The sequence below is a fragment of the Hemicordylus capensis genome, chromosome 6, assembly GCF_027244095.1.
Source record: "Hemicordylus capensis ecotype Gifberg chromosome 6, rHemCap1.1.pri, whole genome shotgun sequence".
Lineage (NCBI taxonomy): Eukaryota > Metazoa > Chordata > Lepidosauria > Squamata > Cordylidae > Hemicordylus > Hemicordylus capensis.
Genome location: NC_069662.1, coordinates 146,022,626 through 146,045,726, shown reverse-complemented (window position 1 = coordinate 146,045,726; position 23,101 = coordinate 146,022,626). Strand labels below are relative to the sequence as shown.

The 23,101-nt window shown below is 41.8% G+C and overlaps 1 protein-coding gene across 7 annotated transcripts in view; it reads left to right on the top strand.

Moving 5' to 3' along the window:
* The window catches only part of ARHGAP12 (Rho GTPase activating protein 12), a 192,124-nt gene that overhangs the window by 118,397 nt on the left and 50,626 nt on the right, over positions 1-23,101 (top strand). For 4 of the 7 annotated variants that reach the window (XM_053260227.1, XM_053260225.1, XM_053260231.1 and 1 more), the window contains 2 exons: positions 475-615; positions 11,060-11,140. The exons of 1 other annotated variant lie outside the window; for it this stretch is intronic. In XM_053260227.1, coding sequence (XP_053116202.1) covers positions 475-615; positions 11,060-11,140 — 222 coding nt within the window. The remainder of the gene's footprint in view (positions 1-474; positions 616-11,059; positions 11,141-23,101) is intronic. 2 more of the 7 variants (XM_053260229.1, XM_053260228.1) reach the window with 1 other exon arrangement.

The following is a 23,101-nucleotide window of genomic DNA, read 5'->3' as shown; positions in this document are numbered from 1 at the left end:
CTGAGGAATAAAGTGTTAAATGTGCTGGAGGGAGGGATTTTGTAGAAAATTAGTGGGCAGGGTTAATTACCTCCCACCACCAATTCTGCCCTGCAAGTGTCCACTCATTCACTCTATTTACCTACAGAACAAGTGATATCACAGTTGAATCTTGATGAATTCAATTAGTTTTGCCATTGAATTTAGTAGGATGTGGATTGTGCCTCAAATTTAAACTTAATTCAAATTATTCTTTTAAAATTTTCAGCGTGTACAAAAGGCATAGAAGTGTCATCTAATCCAGTTCTTTAAAAATCTTTCTGTTCTGTAGCAGATTCATTTTTTTAAATAAGGTCTTGTTGTCTCCAGTTCCTGCCTATAAAAATATTCATTTTTAATTTAAAGGATTAACTTCTAGGCAGGTTCTAACTAGCCTTACAGAACTTTAACTAATATAAATTTTCAATACTTCTGTCTGTGTTTGACCATTTGTAGACTCTTTCATCACAAGAAAACTCCCACAGTTCTTGTAACAGCCAGTCAGATAGTCAGTATGGTTCTCCTCCCCAAGGGTGGTCAGAAGAATTGGATGAACATGGTCAAACGCTATATACCAGTGACTATACTAATGAAAAGGTACACACTTTTCTTCACATATATTTTAACCTGGTAGAATCTTAGTGGGTAAGAGCTCAAATAGGTGTGGTGTCTTTAATGGTGGAAAAGTGTTGATTAGTTCCTGCTTCCTCCCAGTCCACTTTTCAAATTTATGCTTGATTTAGCCATTACCTTGTTTCTTTTTAAGAAACGGCTATAGATATTGTGTATAGATAGAAGTCATACTGTATCTAGTGTTGTCCTGAGAAGTGATTTGTTTGATTAGAGCGGCCATTGCTTATTGTATACTCTTATGTTTCCTATGCGAGTTAGCAAATGTTGGTCTCTAATATGTATTGCCAACTTGGTCGTGTTTGGCAGTTTTCTATAATTCCATCCATTTTCTCATCTATGAGCTGTGAATGGTGTCTCATTATCAACACCTATTTCCCCCCCTATTGTGTTTCGGTAGCACTGTTTTGTTTAATGAGAGCTAACAATTGTGATCAAAAGAGATGGATAATTTATTTTGTCTGGAGTAAACAGGACATTGTCCTGTTAATGTAGTTTTCATTTTTAACATTGAATATTTGTATTTAAGAAATATTACCTTTTTAAGAGAGATTTCCATTGACTAATATCTGATTTTAGAGCTGTCTTGAAAATAACAATTTGCCTGGCTGCCTGCGTTGAGTAGGAATTTCCTTCAGGCAGTCTGGTGAGACAGGCCTGTGTGTTTTGTTGCTCTATAATTCTGAAAGTAGTGAGTAGGCCTGCTTTTCTCCCAGTCTTGACCTTTTGATGGGAAGGCTGTGTGCTAGGTGGGTTCTCTCCTCCATCCTGAAGCAAGGGATATGGCAGTCTCATGTGCTGTCATCAGAACAGAGCTCTATAGTACAGGTATCGATTTGGAAGCACATGTGCTGTCTGGACTGTACCTCCATCCCTCCCTAGTAATGGAAGAGGAACAAAGAATAAGCAGAAACTAGCCCAACTGTGTGTGCCCTCTTAATAAAATGGAGCAGAGCTCATACCTGGATTTTTTGCTTTTCTGTTAGCAAAAGGAGAAGGACAGAAAGTACAGTGGAATGAGTTCCACTGCATTTAAATGACGAGGTCCCTAAATTAGATTAATCTGGAAAATTGCTTGCATTGTAGCAGGTCTGGAGCCCTGAGAGCAACTCCATTCTTTTCTGTGTTCCAGCTATTTAGGAAATGAGAAGAACGAAAGAGGGGAATGCATATAGCAACACACCTGTACACACCCTTGTCTACCTGGGAGTATGTGTGAACTGTTGCTGTATAGGGGAGACTTGGGGGGCTGATCAGAGACTTTCTATCCCAGGGCCTGAAAGAGTGTTCTAGAGAGGCATATACACCAAAAAGGGTGGGAGCCCTCTCTGTGGGCAGTGTATCATCATCATTATTATTTTTATTTCAATTGCTATACTGCCCTTCCAAAAATGGCTCAGGGTGGCTTACACAGAGAAATAACAAACAAATATTTGTTATTTGGCCTTTTGTTCGGATCAGGGGGGTGTTCTGTGGGTGGGGGATCCCCATTGTCATGGACAGACCACTACCTGGTTAAGGTTGGTCTCACAGCCACAATCCACCACTGCAGGGGTGGTGGACCTATTAGGATGGTCCGTCCAAAAGGCTGCTGGACCCAGTGGGATTTCAAAAGGCCTTGGAGGATTTTGACATTGGTGCGGCCGGTGATTCTGTTGATGCCCTGGTAGGAACCTGGAACAGGGAACTCAATAGGGCAGTAGACACGATTGCTCCTAAGCATCCCTTCCGACCTGCTGCAAAAAATGGCCCCTTAGTATACTGAGGAGCTGCGGGGGCTGAAGCGGTTGGGTAGGCGACTAGAGCGCAAGTGGAGGAGAACTCGCTTCGAATGTTACAGGATTCAGCATGTGACCCATTTGAAGGCTTATGCAGTGGCAGTGCGCGCAGCGAAAAAGAGATTCTGGTCTGTGCGCATTGCGGCTGCAGGTTCACGCTCACGGAGCTATCCCGGGTTGTGAGGAGTTTGGTTTCTGCTCCTTCTACTTCCAATCAGTCCCCGGAGTTGCTCTGCTGTGATGCCTTTAATGGGTTCTTTGCGAATAAGATCTCTTGTATTCGGGCCGACTTGGACTCCACTATTTCTGCAAAGTCTATGGAGGAGGTGTCCAGCAATCCCTCTTGCAGTATTAGATTGGATCAGTTTCAATCTGTGATTCCTGAGGATGTGGACAAGCTGCTTGGGGCGGTGCGGCCTACCACGTGTTCTCTGGATCCTTACTTGACTTGGCTGCTTCTGTCTAGCAGGGAGATTGTTAGAGGGGGCCTAGTTAATATCGTAAATGCATCGCTGAGGGAAGGTAGGGTGCCCCCCTGCCTGAAGAGGCAATGGTTAGACCACTCTTAAAGAAGCCTTCCCTGGACCCCTTAGCGATGGACAGCTACAGGCCAGTCTCCAATCTCCCTTGGTTGGGCAAGATGATTGAGAGGGTGGTGCCAACCAGCCCCAGGCAGTCTTGGAGGAAACGGATTATCTAGACCCATTTCAAACTGGCTTTAGAGCTGGCTATGGGGTTGAGACAGCCTTGGTTGGCCTGATGGATGACCTTTACTGGGGAATCGACAGAGGGAGTGTAACTCTACTGGTCTTTATGGATCTCTTGGCAGCGTTCGATACCATCGACCATGGTATCCTTCTGGATCGCCTGGGGGAGTTGGGGATAGGAGGCATTCTGTTCCTATCTCTCAGGTAGATTCCAGATGGTGGAGCTGGGTGACAGTTGCTCCTCAAAACAGGAGCTGTTATATAGAGTCCCTCAGGGCTCCATTCTGTCACCATTGCTTTTTAACATCTACATGAAACCTCTGGGTGAGGTCATCAGGAGGTTTGGTGCTGGGTGTTATCAGTATGTTGATGACACCCCAATCTACTTCTCCTTTTCATCTTCAGGAAATGGCACTCATTCTCTAAATGCCTGCCTACAGGCAGTAATGGGCTGGATGAGGGAGAACAAATTGAAGCTGAATCCAAGCAAGACGGAGGTGCTCATTGTGGGGACTCAGAATCTGAGGTGTGAGTTAGATCTTCATGTGCTGGATGGGGTTACACTCCCCCAGAAGGAGCAGGTGCGCAGCTTGGGAGTACTCCTGGACCCAGGCCTCACCCTGGTATCTCAGGTGGAGGCCATGGCCAGGGGTGCTTTCTATCAGCTTCTGCTGATTCAACAGCTGCACCCATTCCTTGAAGAGGATGACCTCAAAACAGTGGTGCATCAGCTGGTAACCTCCTGGCTTGCCTATTGCAATGCGCTCTACGGGGGGCTGCCTTTGTACATAGTCTGGAAGCTTCAGTTAGTTCAGAATAAGGCAGCCAGATTGGTCTCTGGGGCAACCTGGAGAGACCATATGATGCCTGTTTTGAAACAGTTACACTGGCTGCCGATATGTTTCCGGGCAAAATACAAAGTGCTGGTTATTACCTTTAAAGCCCTGAATGGCTTGGGTCTGAGATATCTTAGAGAGTGCCTTCTTTTACATGATCCCCACTGCACGTTAAGGTCATCTGAGGAGGTCCGTCTCCACTTACCACTGGTTTGTTTGGTGGCAACTCAGAGGCGAGTCTTCTCTGTGGCTGCTCCCAGGCTGTGGAATGCACTCCCAGCAGAAATTCGTAATCTTAATTCCTTAGTGACCTTTAAGAGAGCCCTTAAAACCCATCTGTTTGGCCTGGCCTTTCAGGGTTTTTAATTAGTTTTAATTGTTCTGATAGTTTAATTGTTTTTTAAGATGTGTTTTAATTGGTGTTCATATTTGTATTTCTGTTTTAATGGTTTTTAATGATTTCTGTTTTTAATTGTAAACTGCCCTGAGCCATTTCGGTAGGGTGGTATTAAAAAAAATTAAATCGAATAAATAATAAATAAGATGGATCCCTGTCCCCAAAGGGCTCACATTATAAAAAGAAACATAAGATAGACATAGCGACTGTTTAGGGCAAATGACTCCAAAGATGAGATTTGCAAAGCAGCCCCTTGATGATCTCTTCACACATTCTCTAGGTGTTATAAAATTGATGCCTATATCTCTGCAGCTTGCCAGCCTTTGGTTGAAAAGTGCTGCAAACTGTTCTGGAGTGACATAATGCTTCCACTGGAGATCATGCTGTTCTTGGACATCTGAAAGTACTGCTGTCTTGTACCAACTGAGAAGGGGAAAGCTGTACTTTCCATGATCCTTTTGTTTTTGCTAGTCACAGGAGAGCACTTTTTAATCTGAATTTGGGGGCTAGAATTTATAGTGGAGTTCCTGTGAATTTTTCTCTTTCTTGTCCTCTATAGCCTTGGTTTTTGGGAGAATGTTGATGTTGCTTGTAATTAATGTTAGTTGTGGTTTGATTAAGAGTTGATGCCGAATAATGCCAGGAGAATGGCCAGACGACAGCTGCCCCAGGATAATAGCTGTTTCAGGGATAATAGCTGGAATAAAATAGCTGTTTTTATTTAACAAAATAGTTATCAGTCACCTCAGAGCATATTGCATGTTCCATTTGAAAGTATGAATCATCAGCTGAACTTCAGGCATTTATAACATCTTCCTGAGCACATCGGTCCCTTCCTCTGGATTTACCATTTGTTCTGTATGTACTTTTCACATTTTAACATTCGAAGACATTTTGGACCCCATTTGGATATCTGCACATATGGTTTTGTGTATTTTGTTACTGCAGTTTGTAATTTTATATGGCCTTATGTTTATCTATGTTTACACATGTGATACCGATGTGGCTGTTTGCTGTCATGTGTGGTGTTAGCTGGTTTTTCATTTTCTCATAATACACACATATATATCTTTATTTATATATATTCATTATTTCCTTTGTCCACGGGTTTTTTTTGCCATTGTTCTTGCTTTCCATTCTGTGGACCCCATTTCCTTTCTAGTTTCTGTTGCACAGTTTAGTGCCTGCTGGTTTCTGAGGTTCTTGCATTCTTAGGACCATATAACACAGATTATCTGTGTTTGAACTGCAAAGAAGATCCTGAGTATGCACTTTCGCTCTATAAATGTAGAAAGCAACAATGGACCACAGGGTCAAAAATAAAGTACATGTGCAATCCCTGTAGTATAGCAGACTTGAGGCTGAAGATCCTCATTTGCTCTTATTTAGAATAAATAAATAATGTTGCTACTTAAAAGCACCATTTCAGCACAAAACAAAAAATTATGTGTAAAGAGAAGTGTGTTCTATGCAACTTGACTTGTGCAAAAATGAAAATTAGTTTTTGTTCTCAGTTAGCAACTATCATAGGTCTTACTGTTGACTAGATACTCAATAGAGTAGCATTTTAATTCACGATTATTATTTCCTGCAGTTTCACTAATTGTGGCAAAATTACTCTGTACTGGAAGTTATATTTGTGACTGCATCAGCAAGGAAAGTAAAAAAGGAGACAAAGTCTCATGGTGCTGTGGAAACCTTTATTAGCCCAACACATTTCAGCCGAAGCCGCCTTCAGGGGCAAACTAAATAACATTTTTTTTAAAAAAAATTTTTTACAATTAAACCACTTCATAAAAACACATTTGGAACAATATGAAGCCAATAACATGTAAAGCTCATGACTACTACATATGTAGTTATTTCCAAGAGACCTTTTTACAAGGTATTTGCCTCCTTAAACCAATCCCAACTGAAGAAACCAATTTATACTGCCAGTAGACCCAGCAGTAATTCATTGGCTGTCAAACATCAGCTTAAAGAATATATAGCCCCTCATTTGAGCATGGCCAGAAAGCCAAGTTCCTCATTTAACCCCTGTGGAGTCAGTGTTCAGCTCCAAAATTCCCATGCTTCTCTCTTAAGTAAAACTTTATCATTACCATGTGTGATTTTTTCAATAGGTCAAAACTGTATATCCAAGGATACAATCCATTGGATTCATAATCACTCATCACGTAATAATTTCTTGTACCTGAATGATGAGTGTATCCTTGGATATATAGAAAATCTAAAAAGGTATCCTTTTCAGTAGAAGATGACTCTTTCACCACCAATATTGAGTAGGAGTTGCACACAGGGGAAAGTAGTGATACTGATACCACACTGCCTTGGGTTTCCTCTTCTTTTTTGGACAGCAGTACAAAAAAGAAATGGGCCATTTTGTCCCAAAGGGACAACAGGAGATCAGTCAGAAACAGATCACCAGCCACACAATCCAGAAGGAGACTTTAGTTTTTAGTCTTTCTGATAAGGTATTGTCACCTAAGGAAATCAAAATTCTAGATAGAGGTTTTTCTTTTGTGCTTACACCAGGACATGATCCAGTACAAGTTAAGTTAGATTTATTCTGCTTTTTTGGGAATATCAAGTTATGACATTTTTCAAAGGTTCCTTGTCCAGCAATACAGATTCGAAGTTCAGGCTTCGAGTGCCTTCTACATTCATGCCTCCTTCACTAGTAGACACCGCTATTCAAACCTCTGAGAGGACTAGTAATGAGAAAATTAGAAGAATTAGAGGTTTCTGCACATCGTCCATGGTTCAATTTGAGTTACAGGGATCACTGTCCATTATAAGGACTTGCTTCAGATTCCTCCTTTATTATAAAAGAAGCTGATAAGGGGGTGCAGTGGTGATTATGAATCGCTCAGATTACAAACATTAAGTTATGCGCCAGCTATCTGACAGAACAGCCTATACACCCTGTAGTGGTGGCCCCTTGAATGAGATTGTGAGGGATATTAATATTCTGGAAGAAGGCCTTTACTCAGGTCATATCACAATGGAGGAACATAGATTTTTAATGAATAGAAAATCCCAGGACACGCACACTATATTTTACCCAAAATTCACAAAGGAGTTATTCTACCTCCTGGATGTACCATTGTGTCTGGCAGTAATTCAGTGCTAGAACCTCTACGTTTGTGGGCCATTTCTGAAGCCCTTTGTGGTCCTTATTCCATCATAAGTGTGAGACTTTATGGAATGTATAAATAAGATCAGTGGTGTAACGGTACTTAAAGATGATATTTTAGTTACTATGGATGTTAGATCTTTGCACACCAACATTCCTCAGGAACAGGCTTTAGACATAATACAGGAAGTGTTGGTTAAGAAGGTGTCCAATCCACCCCTACCCCTCATTTTCTTGTCAATTTAGTGGAAATATCCTTGAAGAAAAACTATTTCTAATTTAATGGTCTTTTTTTGGCAGGTGAAATAGCAAATTTGTATATGGAGGTTTATGAACAAATATATATTATCCTCTGACAACCATTTTTGTTCTAATTTAATCATGTGGTATAGATTTATTGATGATGTATTTTTTTATTTGGAGGGGCAGTATATTGGAGTTACAATCCTTTTTTAACTGGGTCAATTCCAGGGTTCTGAACATTCAATATGACATACAATTCAACAGAGAAGAGATCAATTTTCTGGATTAGTTGATCAGGAATGTAAATGGCTATTTTCACATCTTATACAAGAAACCCACAGATAGGAATACTTACCTGAGATTTGATAGCTCTCATTCCAAGTCCCTTAAGGAAAATTTCCCATTCAGACAGTTATTGAGAATAAAACATAATTGCTCCACTGAACAATCATTTGTATGTGAATCTAGGGTGGCCAAACAGTTTTTCTTACAGTGGACGGAGGTTATCATTTGCTTAGTCTGGGTTATCAGTCTTCACACGGCTCCAGACAGGTTCGGGTTAAATTTTTACAACAGGCTTGCTTCCGATTAGTGTGTAGATGGCTCCAGAAACCCAGTTCCGGTCCTGATTGGCTCTGAAGACTGTTGTGCCAAAGAAGTTGTCCTGAAGTTGTCCTCGCCGGACGCTTTTTCTCTTCTTCATCCTCATCTGTGAAGGTTCCATACAGGGGCTACCAATAGTCAATACACAGATACACGGATTCCTGTCCTGGGATCTCAATAAAGTCCTAAATGTACTGACCAGGGTTCCTTTTGAATCTCTGTGATCGGTTTCTCTAAAACTTCTTTCCTTCAAGATGATTTTCCTTGTTGCTATCATATCTGCATGCAGTCTCTCAGAGATAGGAGCACTCTCGAGTCATAAAGAGCTGTGTATTTTTCACCAGGATGAGGTGGTGCTGATGTTGGATCCCACCTTCCTGCCAAAAATCAACTCCACCTTCCACTGCACACAAGACATTGTCCTTCCTCCTTTCTGCCCATCTCCAATGCATCATAAAGAAAATATATTGCACACTCTAGATGTGCGTAGGGCACTATGGATTTACCTTAAATGTACTGCCACTCTGTCGGACGGATTCTCTCTTTGTGTCATTCCTACCATCTTCTATGGAAGCAAAGGCGTCCAAGGTCATCATCTCACGTTGGATACGGGCGACTATTCTACTAGCTTATGAGACCTTAGGCATACCTGCTCCCACGGGCATTATAACCCACTCCACATCAGCTGCCTTCTTGGAAAATGTCCCCCTCGTGGAAATATGCAGAGCTGCCACAGGCCTCTGTGTCTCCATTCATCAGATACTACAAAATATCTTCCTTTTATGCATCCCAGGTAGCACTAGGCCACATGGTTCTGCAATAGGTAGTCTAGTCCATCTGCTACCCAACCTTTTCATTCAGCTGGCTTGGGCATGTCCCAGACTAAGCAACTGATGATCTCTGTCCACCTTAAGGAAAAAGAAACATTGGCACTTACTGTGAAGGGTTCATTTTCTTTGGTGTACGGAGGTCATCAGACCCTCCCGTGGATGTATATGTGGGCAGGGGAATCAGTTTGGAGTGGAGGGTGTTGACTCCCAGGGAATACTACTTTTCCTGTCCACTGTTGAATGTTCTTACTGTACTAAATACTCTGTAACTAATTTTACCTTCTACCTAGCCTCTGAGAGTTCTTTCCTCTATGTCAGACTGTATTAGTGTTTTCTGTACTCGACCTCTGTGCTACAGTACCAGAACTGGGTTTCTGGTACCACCTACAGACTAACAGACTAATTGAGCCTGTTGTAAAAATTTAACCTGATCCTGTCTGGAGTCAAGTGAAGACTGATAACCCAGACTAAGCAACCGTCCACCTAAGAAAAGGAACCCATCACTGTAAGTACCAATGTTCCTTTCTGGAGAGAGGTTATCTTGAGCCAGCTGTGGAGAATAATCTGAGAAAAGCTTCAGTAGTTCCAAGGGAGGAACTTTTGCAGACACGCAAGAAGGGGTCTTTAGATTCCGTTCATTTCAGTTTAATGTATAACTACATCACCAGTAATTTACAAAAGAAAATTAAAGATTGGCATATCTCACATGATATATCAGGATGTCAAGACAAGTCATTTCTTTTAAAATAACTAAAAATTTGAAAGATATTAGGAGTGTGTACATATACATATACTTACACTTACAGAGAGAGAGAGACCCCATATATTTTGCCAGGCTCTTCCAAACCTTTGGGCCACATCACCTCTGCAGCCACTGTGTTTACTGTCAGTACACCTGCACAATTAAAAATGTTGGGAACCATTCCAGTCATAAGTCCTATACATTGAAATCCTTCACCACATGCAACACATCTGGTGTGATATATGCCATTTAATGCCCATGTAAGAAAATGTATGTTGGGAAGACTTCAAGACTATTGAAAAAACTCATCTGTGAACATCTGAGCAATGTGAAATGTATAAACATGGAAGTTTTACTTAAGAGAGAAGCAAGGTGGATTTTGGAGCTGAACACTTTGACTCCACAGGGGTTAAATGAAGAACTTGACTTTCTGGCCATGCTCAAATGAGGGGCGATATATTCCTTTAAGCTGATGTTTGACAGCCAGTGAATTACTGTTGGGTCTACTGGCAACAGTATAAATTTGCTTCTCCAGTTGCGAATGGCATAAGCTTGGTATATGTAGCATGCCAAAGGTTCTCTTGGAAATACTACAAATGTAAGTAGTCAAGAACTTTACATGTTGTTGATTTTTATATTGTTCCAAATTTGTTTTTATGAAGTGGTTTAATTGTAATTTTTAAAAAATGTTATTTTAGTTTTCCCTGAAGAAGGCTTCAGCTGAAACACATGGGGCTTTTAAAAAGTTTCCACAGCACCATGGGACTTTGTCTCCTTTCTTGTTTTTCTGTTTGGGTGCTTCCTGTTTTTCCCGTCTGCTGGAAAAAGCAAGGGTTTGAATATCTGTGAAGTGCTATGGTCTAGGGCAGGCATCCCCAAACTGCGGCCCTCCAGATGTTGCTGAACTACAACTCCCAGCATACCCAGCCACAAAAATTGTGTCTAGGGATGCTGGGAGTTGTAGTTCAGCAACATCTGGAGGGCCGCAGTTTGGGGATGCTTGGTCTAGGGAGTAACTGCAGAGGTTCTGACTGTGTATGTCTTCAAGAGTATGGGGTACTTGTTGGTTCTCTATGAATTAAAGATTTAAGGTCTCAGTTCTGATTTTTATCATTAAATCTGAACTTTTGTTTCTGCAGTGGATAAAGCATGTAGATGAACAAGGTCGACCTTACTACTACAATGCAGATGGATCACGATCAGAATGGATGCTGCCAAAAGTGAGTAATAAAAATAATACAAAATATTTGCAGCACTTAATCAAGAAAGGATCTTGCTGCAGTTTATATAAAAGATTCATGATTTCATCTATTGTGTACTTATCTATTTTTGATATATTTTGGTGAAGAAAGAAGGAAGAGCCTTACACTTAATAGACCTAAATGTAAAAATAAGATATAATTTTGTTTTCAAAGGACTTTTCATTAGTGCTTTTATTAAAATAAAGGTAAAGTGTGCGGTTGGGTTGGTGTCAACTCCAGGTGACCCCAAAGCCATGTGGTTGTCTTTTGGTAGAATACAGGAGAGGTTTACCATTGCCATCTCATGAGCAGTATGAGATGATGCTTTCCAGCATCTTCCTATATTGCTACTGCCCGATATAATGAAATGCTATATTTTGTGAAGAATAAGTTCTTAACTTGTGGACATGTGCAACAAGTACTGAGTATATTCACCTAGAAAAGTACTGCACAACTTTAGCCCTCTTGCAGAGGTTGGACTACACCTCCCATAATCCCTGACTATTGGCCATTGTGGCCGAAGATGAGAGGAGTGGTAGCCCAAAACATGAAGGACCAAAGTTGTGCAGCCTAGATCTAAAATGTAGGAGCCCTATAGTGACCATTTGGATGTCATGTTTTTCAGTGCATTTAAGATGGCAAATGATTTAATAAGGCAGTATAATTTCCACATGAGCCAAGACATACATATCTTTGGAAACGTTTTTTTAAAAATGTCTATATCAGACATTCAGTATGAAATCTAAAGATGCTACAAGGTTCATTCAGTTGAGTAGTAAGGATTGTTCATATTTTCCAGGTAGTTGATTTCTATTATAAAATTCAACAAGCAACCATTCAGTTTTCCCATTAAATTTTATGGATTTCAGAGCAGAACCTGACTTTTACTCTGCCCTAGAAGCAGTTGGGAATATCCTTTATGCTTCAGGTTATCTGTACAGATATGAAGTCTTGGACGTAGCTATTGGAGTGTTCCACTGGACATCTGGTAAAATGTCCTGAATGTAGTTGGGGAAAACCACAAGGCTATAACCTCTGTGTAAGATAGAAAAAATGGAGTTTTAAAATCTGCTAGGTAGATTCTACAGTTAGCACTGTGATCATAGCCATGGAGGTCCTGAATTGCTGGATTATATTGAAGAATGAATCCTGAAAACCATTGGGTGTATGAGTATTTTAAATGCTGGAAGAATTTGGAAACTTGGAGGAATTGTATCTGTACAATTCTGTGTATCTTTTCTATTTCCTTAACTGGGATCCAAAAAAACACACAACTAATTTTGCATACCCAAGGCAGTTTTAGGTCTACATTTCTTAAACCAAACTCCAGCCCCGCCCTCCACATGCTACATGACAAACCCTGCTTGAAACTGAGAGGACTTTCAAAAGCTAGCTATTTATCATATTTTATACCCGATATGTGCATCTCTAGGCAGCTTATGGCAGAGGTCTCTGTTCAAAGAAAAAAAGCCAAATATCCTAATGCACATGCTCAAGCACATGAGTATGCCAGTAGCTTTTTGAATCCTGCCTATTTGTCTGAAATAACACATCCTTGACATGCTTGCAGTTGTATTCATACAATTGGGGTCTGCGCCTGCACAATTTTGGATAGATTCTATAGCTCTGACAGAGTTTCACTGATAGACGTTCAGCAGGCATGAGCTGGTACATTATAGCTTGGTGAAATAGGCAGTACAATTAAGCCTTTTTGAGATATATATGTATCCCTGTATCAAATTGCTATTACTACTCTAAGACTATAAATTATAAAAAGAGGGATTGGTGTAGTGTGCTGTCCTTCCTGTGTAGGGAGACGTTAGGATTTACTGGGGTATTTGATCCTCCTTCATCCCTCAGCTTGACAATATTCTTTTAAAACTTGGAGTTTCAAAAGCAGTTTGTTTTGTAGGGAAGTGCTTCCCAAAGCAAAGGGTGGGGGGAGATAATCCTCTGCTGCATCTCAGGAACTCTGAATTGTAGTCTTGGATTCTAAAGAGTTACTTCTCAGCTAAGGCAAAATCTTAAGTTGGCAAAGACAACAATCATGTGACATCCCATATAACAGACTGGATAAAACACCGTATAAACAGTTTTTCACTTGCAGCCATCAGCAATATACTTATGGATTTGTCTATGCTAAAATAATGTTCTTTCATTTGCTATCTATGCCACTCTACACCTACAAGGTGATAATGGTGGCTCCCTTTTAACCATGGTTAAGACTCTGAGCTAGCCTTGAGGTGCGCATTTTCTCTTCTTCCCCACTCCCAGTGTATTTCAGGGCTGTCCTTAGGGTGGGACGACTGGGGTGACCACCCCCAGCCCTGCGCTGGCATGGGTCCCGCTCTGGGCACACTGCAGCCTGCCCTGTTCTCTCTCCCTGTCCCAGCAATTGCAGCCCAGCCTGAGAGCTGACTGTATGTGTGTACGCATGCACACAGCAGGCTCCCTCCAGGCAGGCTGCTACAGCTCCTTCCCTCTCTGCTTCTCAGCTGTTTAGAGGATGGGTGGAGCAGGCCTTGCTGAAGTCTGAAGCAGGCAGCCTGCTGCAAGCAGCAGGGAGGCCAGTGCTGGCTGCCCTTGCCCACCACAGCTCTATAGAGGCCTTCTGCCCTGTCCTGCCCAGCTTTGCCTGCTTACAGTCAGACTCCTCAGGCTTAATAATGGAGGTATAATGTGATTTCCTTTTTGTGGTTATCCCCTCCCCCCTTGAATATTCAAGGAACAGCTTGCCATAGGACTTTGATATTGGGCACAGATGTAGGGCAGATTGGGAAGACTCTGACAATTATTTAATTGGGGAATGTGTTGATTATTAATTTTTAAAAATTTTTAAAAAATCAAAAAAGTCCTATTAAGTGACTTGTTTCATGGCAGAACATTACAAAAATGTCTGGAACTGAAGCCCCACCTCCATATGGGGGAATCTGCCTTTGGCCTTCATAAAATAGCGTAAAATGTCCCCCTTTCTGCCCCAGACTTTAAATTACCTGGAATGACTTGGCATAGGGCTTTGGCATTGAGCAGAGATGATGGGCAGGGTGGGAGGAATATGTGTATTTAAATTGAAGTGGTTTGAAAAAATTGTTGGTTTTTAATATTTTTTGAATTTAAAAAACCCATCACAAAGTCCTATAAGTGGCTTGCTTATGGCAGAAAATTACAAAAACTTCTGGAATAAACAAATAATATATAATATATAAATGCACTATGCTCAAGTTAGTTTGCAACCCAGAAGGTCTGAGTGAGAACTGTGAAACGTGTTGTGCTATTATTATTATTATTTCTTGTTAACACAGTCAGACAGGTGTTATTGACTGGTTTGTTTTATCCAAACATTGGGTCCTTCCCAAGGACCTGGGATGGCTGAATTTTATTATCAATATTGTTGTTGTTATAGATATTGTTGCAAAATATAGGCTGTTCCCAGTAAAGTTGTTTTTTGTAGTTGGCTGATGGGGTGCCAGTTACCACTGGGATTATTTTGGTCTTTTTCTGCCACAGCCTTTCAATCTGTAGATCTTTGTATTTTGTTGTTTTTTCTATTTCTTTTTCTTCTATTCTGCTATCACCTGGTATTGCTATGTTGATTATTTTGACTTGTTTTTCTCTCTTCTTGACTACAGTTATATCTGGTGTATTGTGTGGCAGATGTTTGTTTGTAGTCTGAAGTCCCATAATATTTTTGCATCTTCATTTTCTACCACCTTTTCAATTTTATGGTCCCACCAATTTTTTGGCTACAGGTAGCTTGTATTTTTTGCAGATGTTCCAGTGTATCATCCCTGCTACTTTGTCATGCCTTTGTTTGTAGTCAGTCTGTGCGATCTTTTGACAACAGCTGATTAGGTGGTCCACTGTTTCATCTGCTTCTTTACAAAGGCGGCACTTGCTGTTTTTTTCCTTTCTACTTTTGCTCTTATTGCATTTGTTCTTAGTGCCTATTCTTGTGCAGCCAGTATTAAACCCTCTGTTTCTTTCTTCAAGTTGCCATTCTTAAGCCACTGCCAGGTCTTGGTGATGTTTGATTTTCCAGTTATATTGTGCAAATATTGACCATGCAGTGGCTTATTTTTCCATTTTTCTGCTCGGTTCTTGACTTGTTCTTTCTTGTAGGCCTGCTTTGTTTCATTGGTGTTGAATAGTTTCTCATTCTTGACCATTTGAAGTGCATCTTCTTCACTGTCCTTTATGAGTCTCAGAAAGGAAAAATAGAAGCCTTCTGGACATGGTAAGATGCATGCTTGCTGACACACACCTCCCACAGAAACTCTGGGGAGAAGGCATCATGACTGCTACATACATACAAAACAGAATGCACACACAGCCTGTAGGAACAACACCATATGAACTTTGGCATGGTCATAAGCCGTCCATGACACATTTGCGTGTCTTTGGAAGCACAGCTTACTCATACATCCCAAAGGAAAAAAGGACTAAGTTAGGGGCTAGGGCCACAAAAGGGATTTTTGTAGGCTACTCAGCAGCAATCCAAAGGCTACAGAATTCTGGATTCTGACACCAACAAGATAACCATAAGCAGATCGGTGTATTTTGATGAGAATGAAAGAGCTACGTCTTCAGAGGGGACCTACACTGAAGCAAGCGACCAGACCAAACACCCTGACGACTGGATTATGCTTCTCAGCGGAATTGAGGAGGAGGAGACAGCAGATCCAGATCCAACCACGCTCAACACAGAGACCCCCAGCAAATCCACCAGACGCACCTGAGATAATGGAAGGGACCACAGAGGGTGAGGAGAGGTGCTTAATGCGCTCAACCAGAGGTGTTCCAGCCCCGAGACTGTCCTACCTTGCAAGAACGGCGGAACAACCAGAACCTTTATCATGGGAGGAAATATCCCTGCTACCACAACCAGAAGCCCAGAAGTGGGAACAAGCTGCAACTGAAGAGCTTGAGGCTCTACAGAAAAACAAAACCTGGACTCTTTACCTCAAGGGAGGAAAGTTATAGGCTGCAAATGGGTTTTCAAACTCAAACATGATGCTGATGGTGAGATTCAGCACTACAAAGCCAGATTAGTAGCAAAAGGATATTCACAGAAATATGGAGAAGATTATGATGAAATCTTTGCACCAGTGGTTAAACATACCACAGTAAGGACACAGTAAGTATTGCTGCTAGCAAAGGAGTGCATGTTGAACACCTAGACATGAAAACTGCATTCTTGCATTGCGAACTAGAAGAGGACATTTACATGCAACAACCACCAGGTTTCTTAGAGAAAGGCAAAGAGGACGTTGTATGCAAACTGCAAAAGAGCATTTATGGTTTAAAACAGGCTGCCAGAGCATGGAACACAAAACTAAATGATATGCTGCTTCAAGCAAACTTCAAAAGAAGTGAAGCTGATCCCTGCCTGTACACGAAATGCAGAGATGGCAAATGGACATACATTTTGGCGTATGTTGATGATTTGATTCTTGCCTATGAGAATCCAGATGACAGCAAGGAAATAATGCATCATCTGAACAGAGATGTGGAAGTCAAGCAACCTGGCAACATTGCACACTACTTGGGCATTCAAGTACAAACAGAGAAAGATAGACGTTTCCTCATCAACTAAGAAAAGAAAATTAAAGACTTGATAAACCTGCTCAGACTGGAAGATGCGAATCCTACACCAACTCCAATGGAAGTGAACTACATAAAGCAAGAAGATCAAACTGAGCCACTATCTGACAACCATAGATATCGTGAAGCATTGGGTAAGCTTCTATACATTAGTACACTCATTAGGCAAGATATTAGTACAACAGTTGGCTTACTTTGCAGAAAGACTGCATCACCAACAATCAAGGACTGGAATGCAATTAAGAGACTTGTTAAGTACCTAAAGGGTACTGCACACTTTAAGCTCAAGCTGCCAGCTAACAGTGAACCAAAACTAGAAGCATACGTAGATGCAGACTGGGGTGGAGACCTAACAGAAAGGAAATCCACCAGCGGTCACATCGTTTTCTATGGAGATGGAGTCGTAAGCTAGTCAAGCACCAAGCAAGACATAACAGCATCATCAACCACTGAAGCAGAATATGTATCAGCTTCACAGGGCTGTCATGAGATACAATAGCTGTGTCAACTACTGAAAGATCTAGGTACAGATGTACCACAGCCCATACCAGTGTATGAAGACAACCAAAGCTGCATTCAACTCTCCAAACAAGAAGATGTAAAGAGGCATACCAGTCATATTGATGTGAAGTATCATGTAGTGAGAAGTCTGCAAAAGGATGGACTAATCAAGCGGATCTACTGCCCAGCAAATGAAATGCTTGCAGATCTACTCACTAAGCCACTACCAAGACCCTTCTTTGAAAAGCTGAGAGAGAAAATGAATCTTGTGAACTGAGTCATGAGACATCGAGAGGGGGTGTTGGAAGTGAAGCACTTTGCGCTGTCTCTTGTCTCAAAGACAGTGGAGGATGGACTTGTGAGTCAGAGGGCTAGAGGGTCAAGACATTGGTCATCGCTTCTCTACTGCTCTGACACTATCTCTTTGGAATGCAGATTGCTACTCTTAGGGACTAACTTCCTTCCTTCCTGCTTCACACTTCCTCTCCCTCTCTCTTCCTGTTCCTTCTACCTTGCAACATGCAAGCTCCTCTCCCCAGTACCATGTGTGCAGAGATGCAGAATCCATCTGCATCCAGCTAGCTAGATAGATTAGATATCCTAACTTCTCACTTTCCTATCTAGAATGGAGTTCTCTAATAAATACCATATATATTGATTTGAAACTATGAACTGGCTCCAAGTTACTTTACTTTCAGCATACACACATGCCAAACTAAATTCCGCTGTGTTGTGCCTCTGTGCACACTGCTATAATGAAAAAGGGATTCGCTTGCCAGAGATAATTCCCAACAATTTATATATTCGAGGCCTCTTTTCTCCTCCTCTACTGTTTGATGGACTTGCAGCATTACTCTTCCACCTGAGCTGCGAGGGAGTTATAGCCTATCGACATCACTGCGGGGGTGCAGAGCATGATTGATGGTCATGATTTTCCTGGTCTTACGATCTAGCATCTCTAGCTCTGCCTGGGTCCAGTCTATTATTCCTGCAGTGTATCTGATAACAGGTATAGCCCAGGTTTTTATGGCTTGTATGGTGTTCCCACCATTGAGTTTGGACTTCAGGATTTTTCTAACTCTCCTGTTGTATTTACTTCCAATTTTCTTTCAACTTCAGTGCGTGCAGTGTTATCAGCCTGGAGAATTCCCAAGTATTTGTAATGTTCTTTCTGTTCCAGGTTCTTGATGTTGCTTCCATTGGGTAGTTCTATTCCTTCTGTTTTTGTTATTTTTCCTCTGTTCATTATTAATGCAGCACACTTGTCTAGTCCAAACTCCATTGCTATATCGCTACTGAATATACGGACAGTGTTTAGCAGTGATTCAATTTCTGATTGGGACTTTCCATACAACTTCAAATCATCCATGTAGAACAGATGGTTTATTTTACTTGATGTTTTAGGGGTTTGGTATCTGAGGCCTGTTTTGTTTAGTATTTGTGAAAGTGGATTACTTTCACTTTCATGGTGATTACAAACAACAGAGAGGATAGTGAGTCCCCTTGGAAAATGCCTCTTCTAATGCTAACCTGTCCAAGTGTCTCGCCATTGATTGTTAACTGTGTACTCCACATGCTCATTGCTTTTAAGATAAATATCTGAATGTTTTTGCTGACACCAGTTGTTTCTAAACATTTTAGAATGAGACAATAAGTCGAAGGCCTTCTTATAGTTAATCCATGCAATACTTAGATTGGTTTTTCTTCTTGTAATTTTCTAAAATCATTTTGTCAGTCAACAGCTGGTCTTTTGTGCCTCAGGTGTTCGGGCAATTTCCTTTCTGTTCAACTGGAAGCTGCTTATTACTTAATAAGTGTTGTATCACTTCATCTGCTATTATTCCAGTTAATAATTTGAACATGGTTGGCAGGCAGGTTATCGGTCTATAATTACTTGGAACTGCACCTTTTGCTGTGTCTTTCATTATGAGATGAGTTTTCCCAGTTGTTAACCATTGTTCAATATCACCTCCCTGCAAAATGTGATTGAACTGTTTTGATAGTTGTTTATGAAGGCTTGTTAGTTGTTTAAGCCAAAAGCTATGCAGTTCATTGTCGCCTGGTGCAGTCCAATTTTTAATTTTCTTTGCTCTTTCACTTATTAATTCTGGTGTTATTATTAGATCTTGCATTTGTTGGTTACATTTTTTGACCTCTTTTACCCAGCCTGCTTTTTTATTATAATCTATTGGATTGTCCCTTCTTTATTTGGTGTTTCTATGTTTCTCCTTCTTTGCTTTGGTAGAAATGTTTCTGATTCGACTGGAAGTGGAGATTCTGCCTATGTTGTGTAATTCTGGCTTCTTATCTGCTAATCTTCTTTGACACTGCTGTTATTTGCTGCTTTATTGTTTCCAGGACTTTTCTAATTTCCCTTGAATCTAGATGGTATTTTTGGATCAGATACTTCTGATGTGTTTTCATTGGTGTTTTCATTCTTCAGCTTCTTGTCTTTCATATCTTTCAATTTACTAGGATCTGATCTAAGCCTGGCGATTTTATTTTCTAATCTAATCTTCCATTTAGGTGATGTACTACTTTCTTTTTTTACAGGTCCACTGATCTTATCTCTGAGCTCTTGTGGTGGTGGTGGTAGTGGTGGTGTTGCTACATTGTACATTAGTTTGTTTGTTTCTTGCAGATTATTGGTTGTTATATCTGCAAGTGCAGCATTTATATCTTTTAATGCCTGAGCAAGTTGTTGTTGTTGTTTCCTTTCCTTTAGAAATGCATTATATGTCCAAGCTGGTTGGACATGTCCAAAAACCTCACTCACACTGTTTACACTGTATGTCAGCAATCAATATGATTCTGTAATGATATGAAATGTTAAGGAGGCCACACACATGTTGATTCGCCCCCAGCCCTGCATCCCCTCTTAATTGCAGAACAGGAAAAGCTGTTTAGAATAAATTTGTTAGGATGTGAGAGAGTTGATCTGAGCAATGTTGGATGGCAAAGCTGTGCCATCACTAGAAACAGGCATAACAAAGGAATGCAAAACAATCTGTTTGCGCGTTCATTGTTTCCAGAATATTGATGAGAAACCTTGAAGATACTGTAAACCTCTCCTGTCATTGTTCATGCCTGAATCCTATTCCAGTAAGGTCCTTGAGCTCAACTTGCATAGTGACTTCCAGGGCCAGGCATTTCAACTGAAAACCTTTTATAATGTAGGCAAGTTAATCTTTCTCTATAATTATCTTAGACATACCTGTTGCTAATCCCATGCGTGGAAGCTCTTATGAAAGTTCGCAAGGGAGGACAGTGAGGGAGAGAAAGCGAAGGCGGTGGTGTGTGTGTGGGGGGGGGAGATGGCCGAAGGAGCAGCGGGGGGTGGGGACAGACGGCTGAAGGGGGCAGTGGCGGGATGGTGGTGGTTAGAACGAGGGAGATCTAGAGGCGCAGATGCTCCGCACCCAGGCCAGTTAGTATTCTTTAATCCTCTAATGGTAAAGCAGTAGGTGCTGTTTTTTTTAGGAAATGTGCTTGGGCTTCTGCTGTGTGTGTTTGAGATGTATACTGGATGATACAGTATGGCCCAGTTTGGGGATGACAACATAGTTATGACACCAGCTGAAGTCTGAATGTCATTGTCATGTAATATGACACTGTAGATTTTAGGCATGTCAGTAAGCGTAGTTGGTGACAAGTCAAACCACTCCTGCTGAATGTCTGATTTGGGGGAAAGGGCCGAAAATAATTTTTGCAAAATGACTGGTGTTATACTTTTGCTACCTTTTTTTTTTTTTAACATTCTTCCTTCAGGAAAGAAGTAACTTATAGGGGTTCTAAAGCAATCTCTTATCTGGGTATTGGCCTGATCTAGAACTCGCTAGCTTCAGAGCTGAAAATAAATCGGACTCATTCAGACAATTTCTAGGTCCATGTCTGTGTTTTGAAATATACACACTACCTCCTGTTGATCTGTTCAGTTCTCCATGTGAATCTTCTTTGGGTTTTGATTCTGTCTATACAGTTGTCTCTCACCAACCGTGAAGGTTCAGTTCCTGGAAACCCTTGCTGTTGGCAAATTCTCAGTTTTTGAAGCATATGATTACATTGTAAATGGGGTTAGGGGAATCGTGAGTGCCGAAGTGCCTAAAATCCACAAAAAAGGTACGAAATCCCCCCTAACCCTCAGGTTGACTCTGTGGCCCTGGAAATTGGCCGGGAAAAGAGCTAAATAGTTTTTTTAATGACACCAACTGCAAATAAGTTGCTGGGTGTGTGTGTGACAGTTTGGCAGTTGCAGATACTCAAATCTGCAATTGGCAAACTCATGGTTGGCAACTGTACAGTCACTCCTCGCCAACTGCAAGGGTTGCATTCCCGCAAAACCTCACAGTTGGCAAATTTGCGGTTGGCAAGGCATTGAAACCAATGTAAAGGGGGGGGGGTTAGGGGAACCACAAAATCACTTAAAAATCAAGGGGGAAATGTAAAAAAAAACCCAAAACACCAAATCTCCCTGAATTTCAATAGGAATGAAGAGACTGAGCCCCTTGAAAATTCCTGAACCCCTCTCAGACCTCTCAAATGCACTTGAAAATCACCAGGAATTGCCAAGAGTCAACAACAAGAATGAGCAATGACGATGCACCCTCTGTTGCAGGCAGTTCACAGCTGCCCCCCGAAATGCCAGGCTGCTCTGAAGTGCCAGGCTGCGCTCTCTTGAAAAAGCTCAGGAGGGTCGGCTGTGCAGTCCTCTTCTGGAGGCCTTTTTGGACCTCTGCATAGGGCCGAATCAGGTCATTGAGCTCCCGCCTGAATGTCAGGCTGGTATGCATAAAGGGGTCCATGTCCACTGGCTCATCTGCCAGCTCTGAGGCATGTTTCAGGAACCTGTTGATCTTCTTCAGGGTCAACTTTGCTGTGGCCCTGCAATCTTTCTCTTCTTCACCAGCTTCTTCCTGATCACTGGAGAATTTGATCAGGGCCTCAAGGTCTTGCTCTGTGAGTTCCTCAGAGTGTGACTCCAGGAGCTCAGCAACTTCAGTCAGCTGGATGTCCTCAAAGCCCTTGCCGCCAAATTGCCTGGCAGAAGCCAGGCACAAGCGCCCCCCCCCAGCCTCTACTTCCGCAGCTGGCACAGCAGTGTTGTCTCTCACTGCCTCCTTCCACACCGTCCTCCAGCAGGCATTCAGGGTGCTGCTCCTCACCTCATCCTTCACCTCCTTGATGATGGTCAAGACATGGATGACGTTATAGCCCGTCTAGGCTTCTTTCAGGGTCATGTTGGGGTCGCCATCCATCAGGTCGCCTATGTGCTCAAAGTTCTGCCTGGTGTAGTAACTCTTGAAAGCCTGGGTGATGTCTTGGTCCATTGGTTGGATGAGCGATGTGGTGTTTGGAGGCATGAACACCACTTCCACATTGGTGTGGGCAAGCAGCAGGTCTGGAGATGCCCTGGGGCATTGCCCAACAGCACCAGGGACAATGACATTCCTTGGCTGCTTGGCCACAGCATCTTCCTTTCCCTTGCCTGCACACTTTGGACCCATTTTCGGATCGCGTTCTATCTCATGCTCTCTTACACATACACACTCACACTCTCACACACCCCTGCCCTTCTCTCTCTCACCTCCACTTTTCTACTTCTCCCTAAAAAGCAGTGTGAATGAAGCATGGAGGACACAGAAGCCATGCAGCCCCCTAACTCACGCAGGCTCCCCCCAGCAGCAAACAGTGAAGAAACAGCTTCTCACCTCCGCCTTTCCAAATCTCTCTCTTTACTCCAATGCCTCTCCAACACTCCAATGTCTCCAAAACATTGTGAAGACACAGCAGCCATTACAGCACCCCCCCCAGCAGCAAACAGTGCAAATGCAGCAGTGA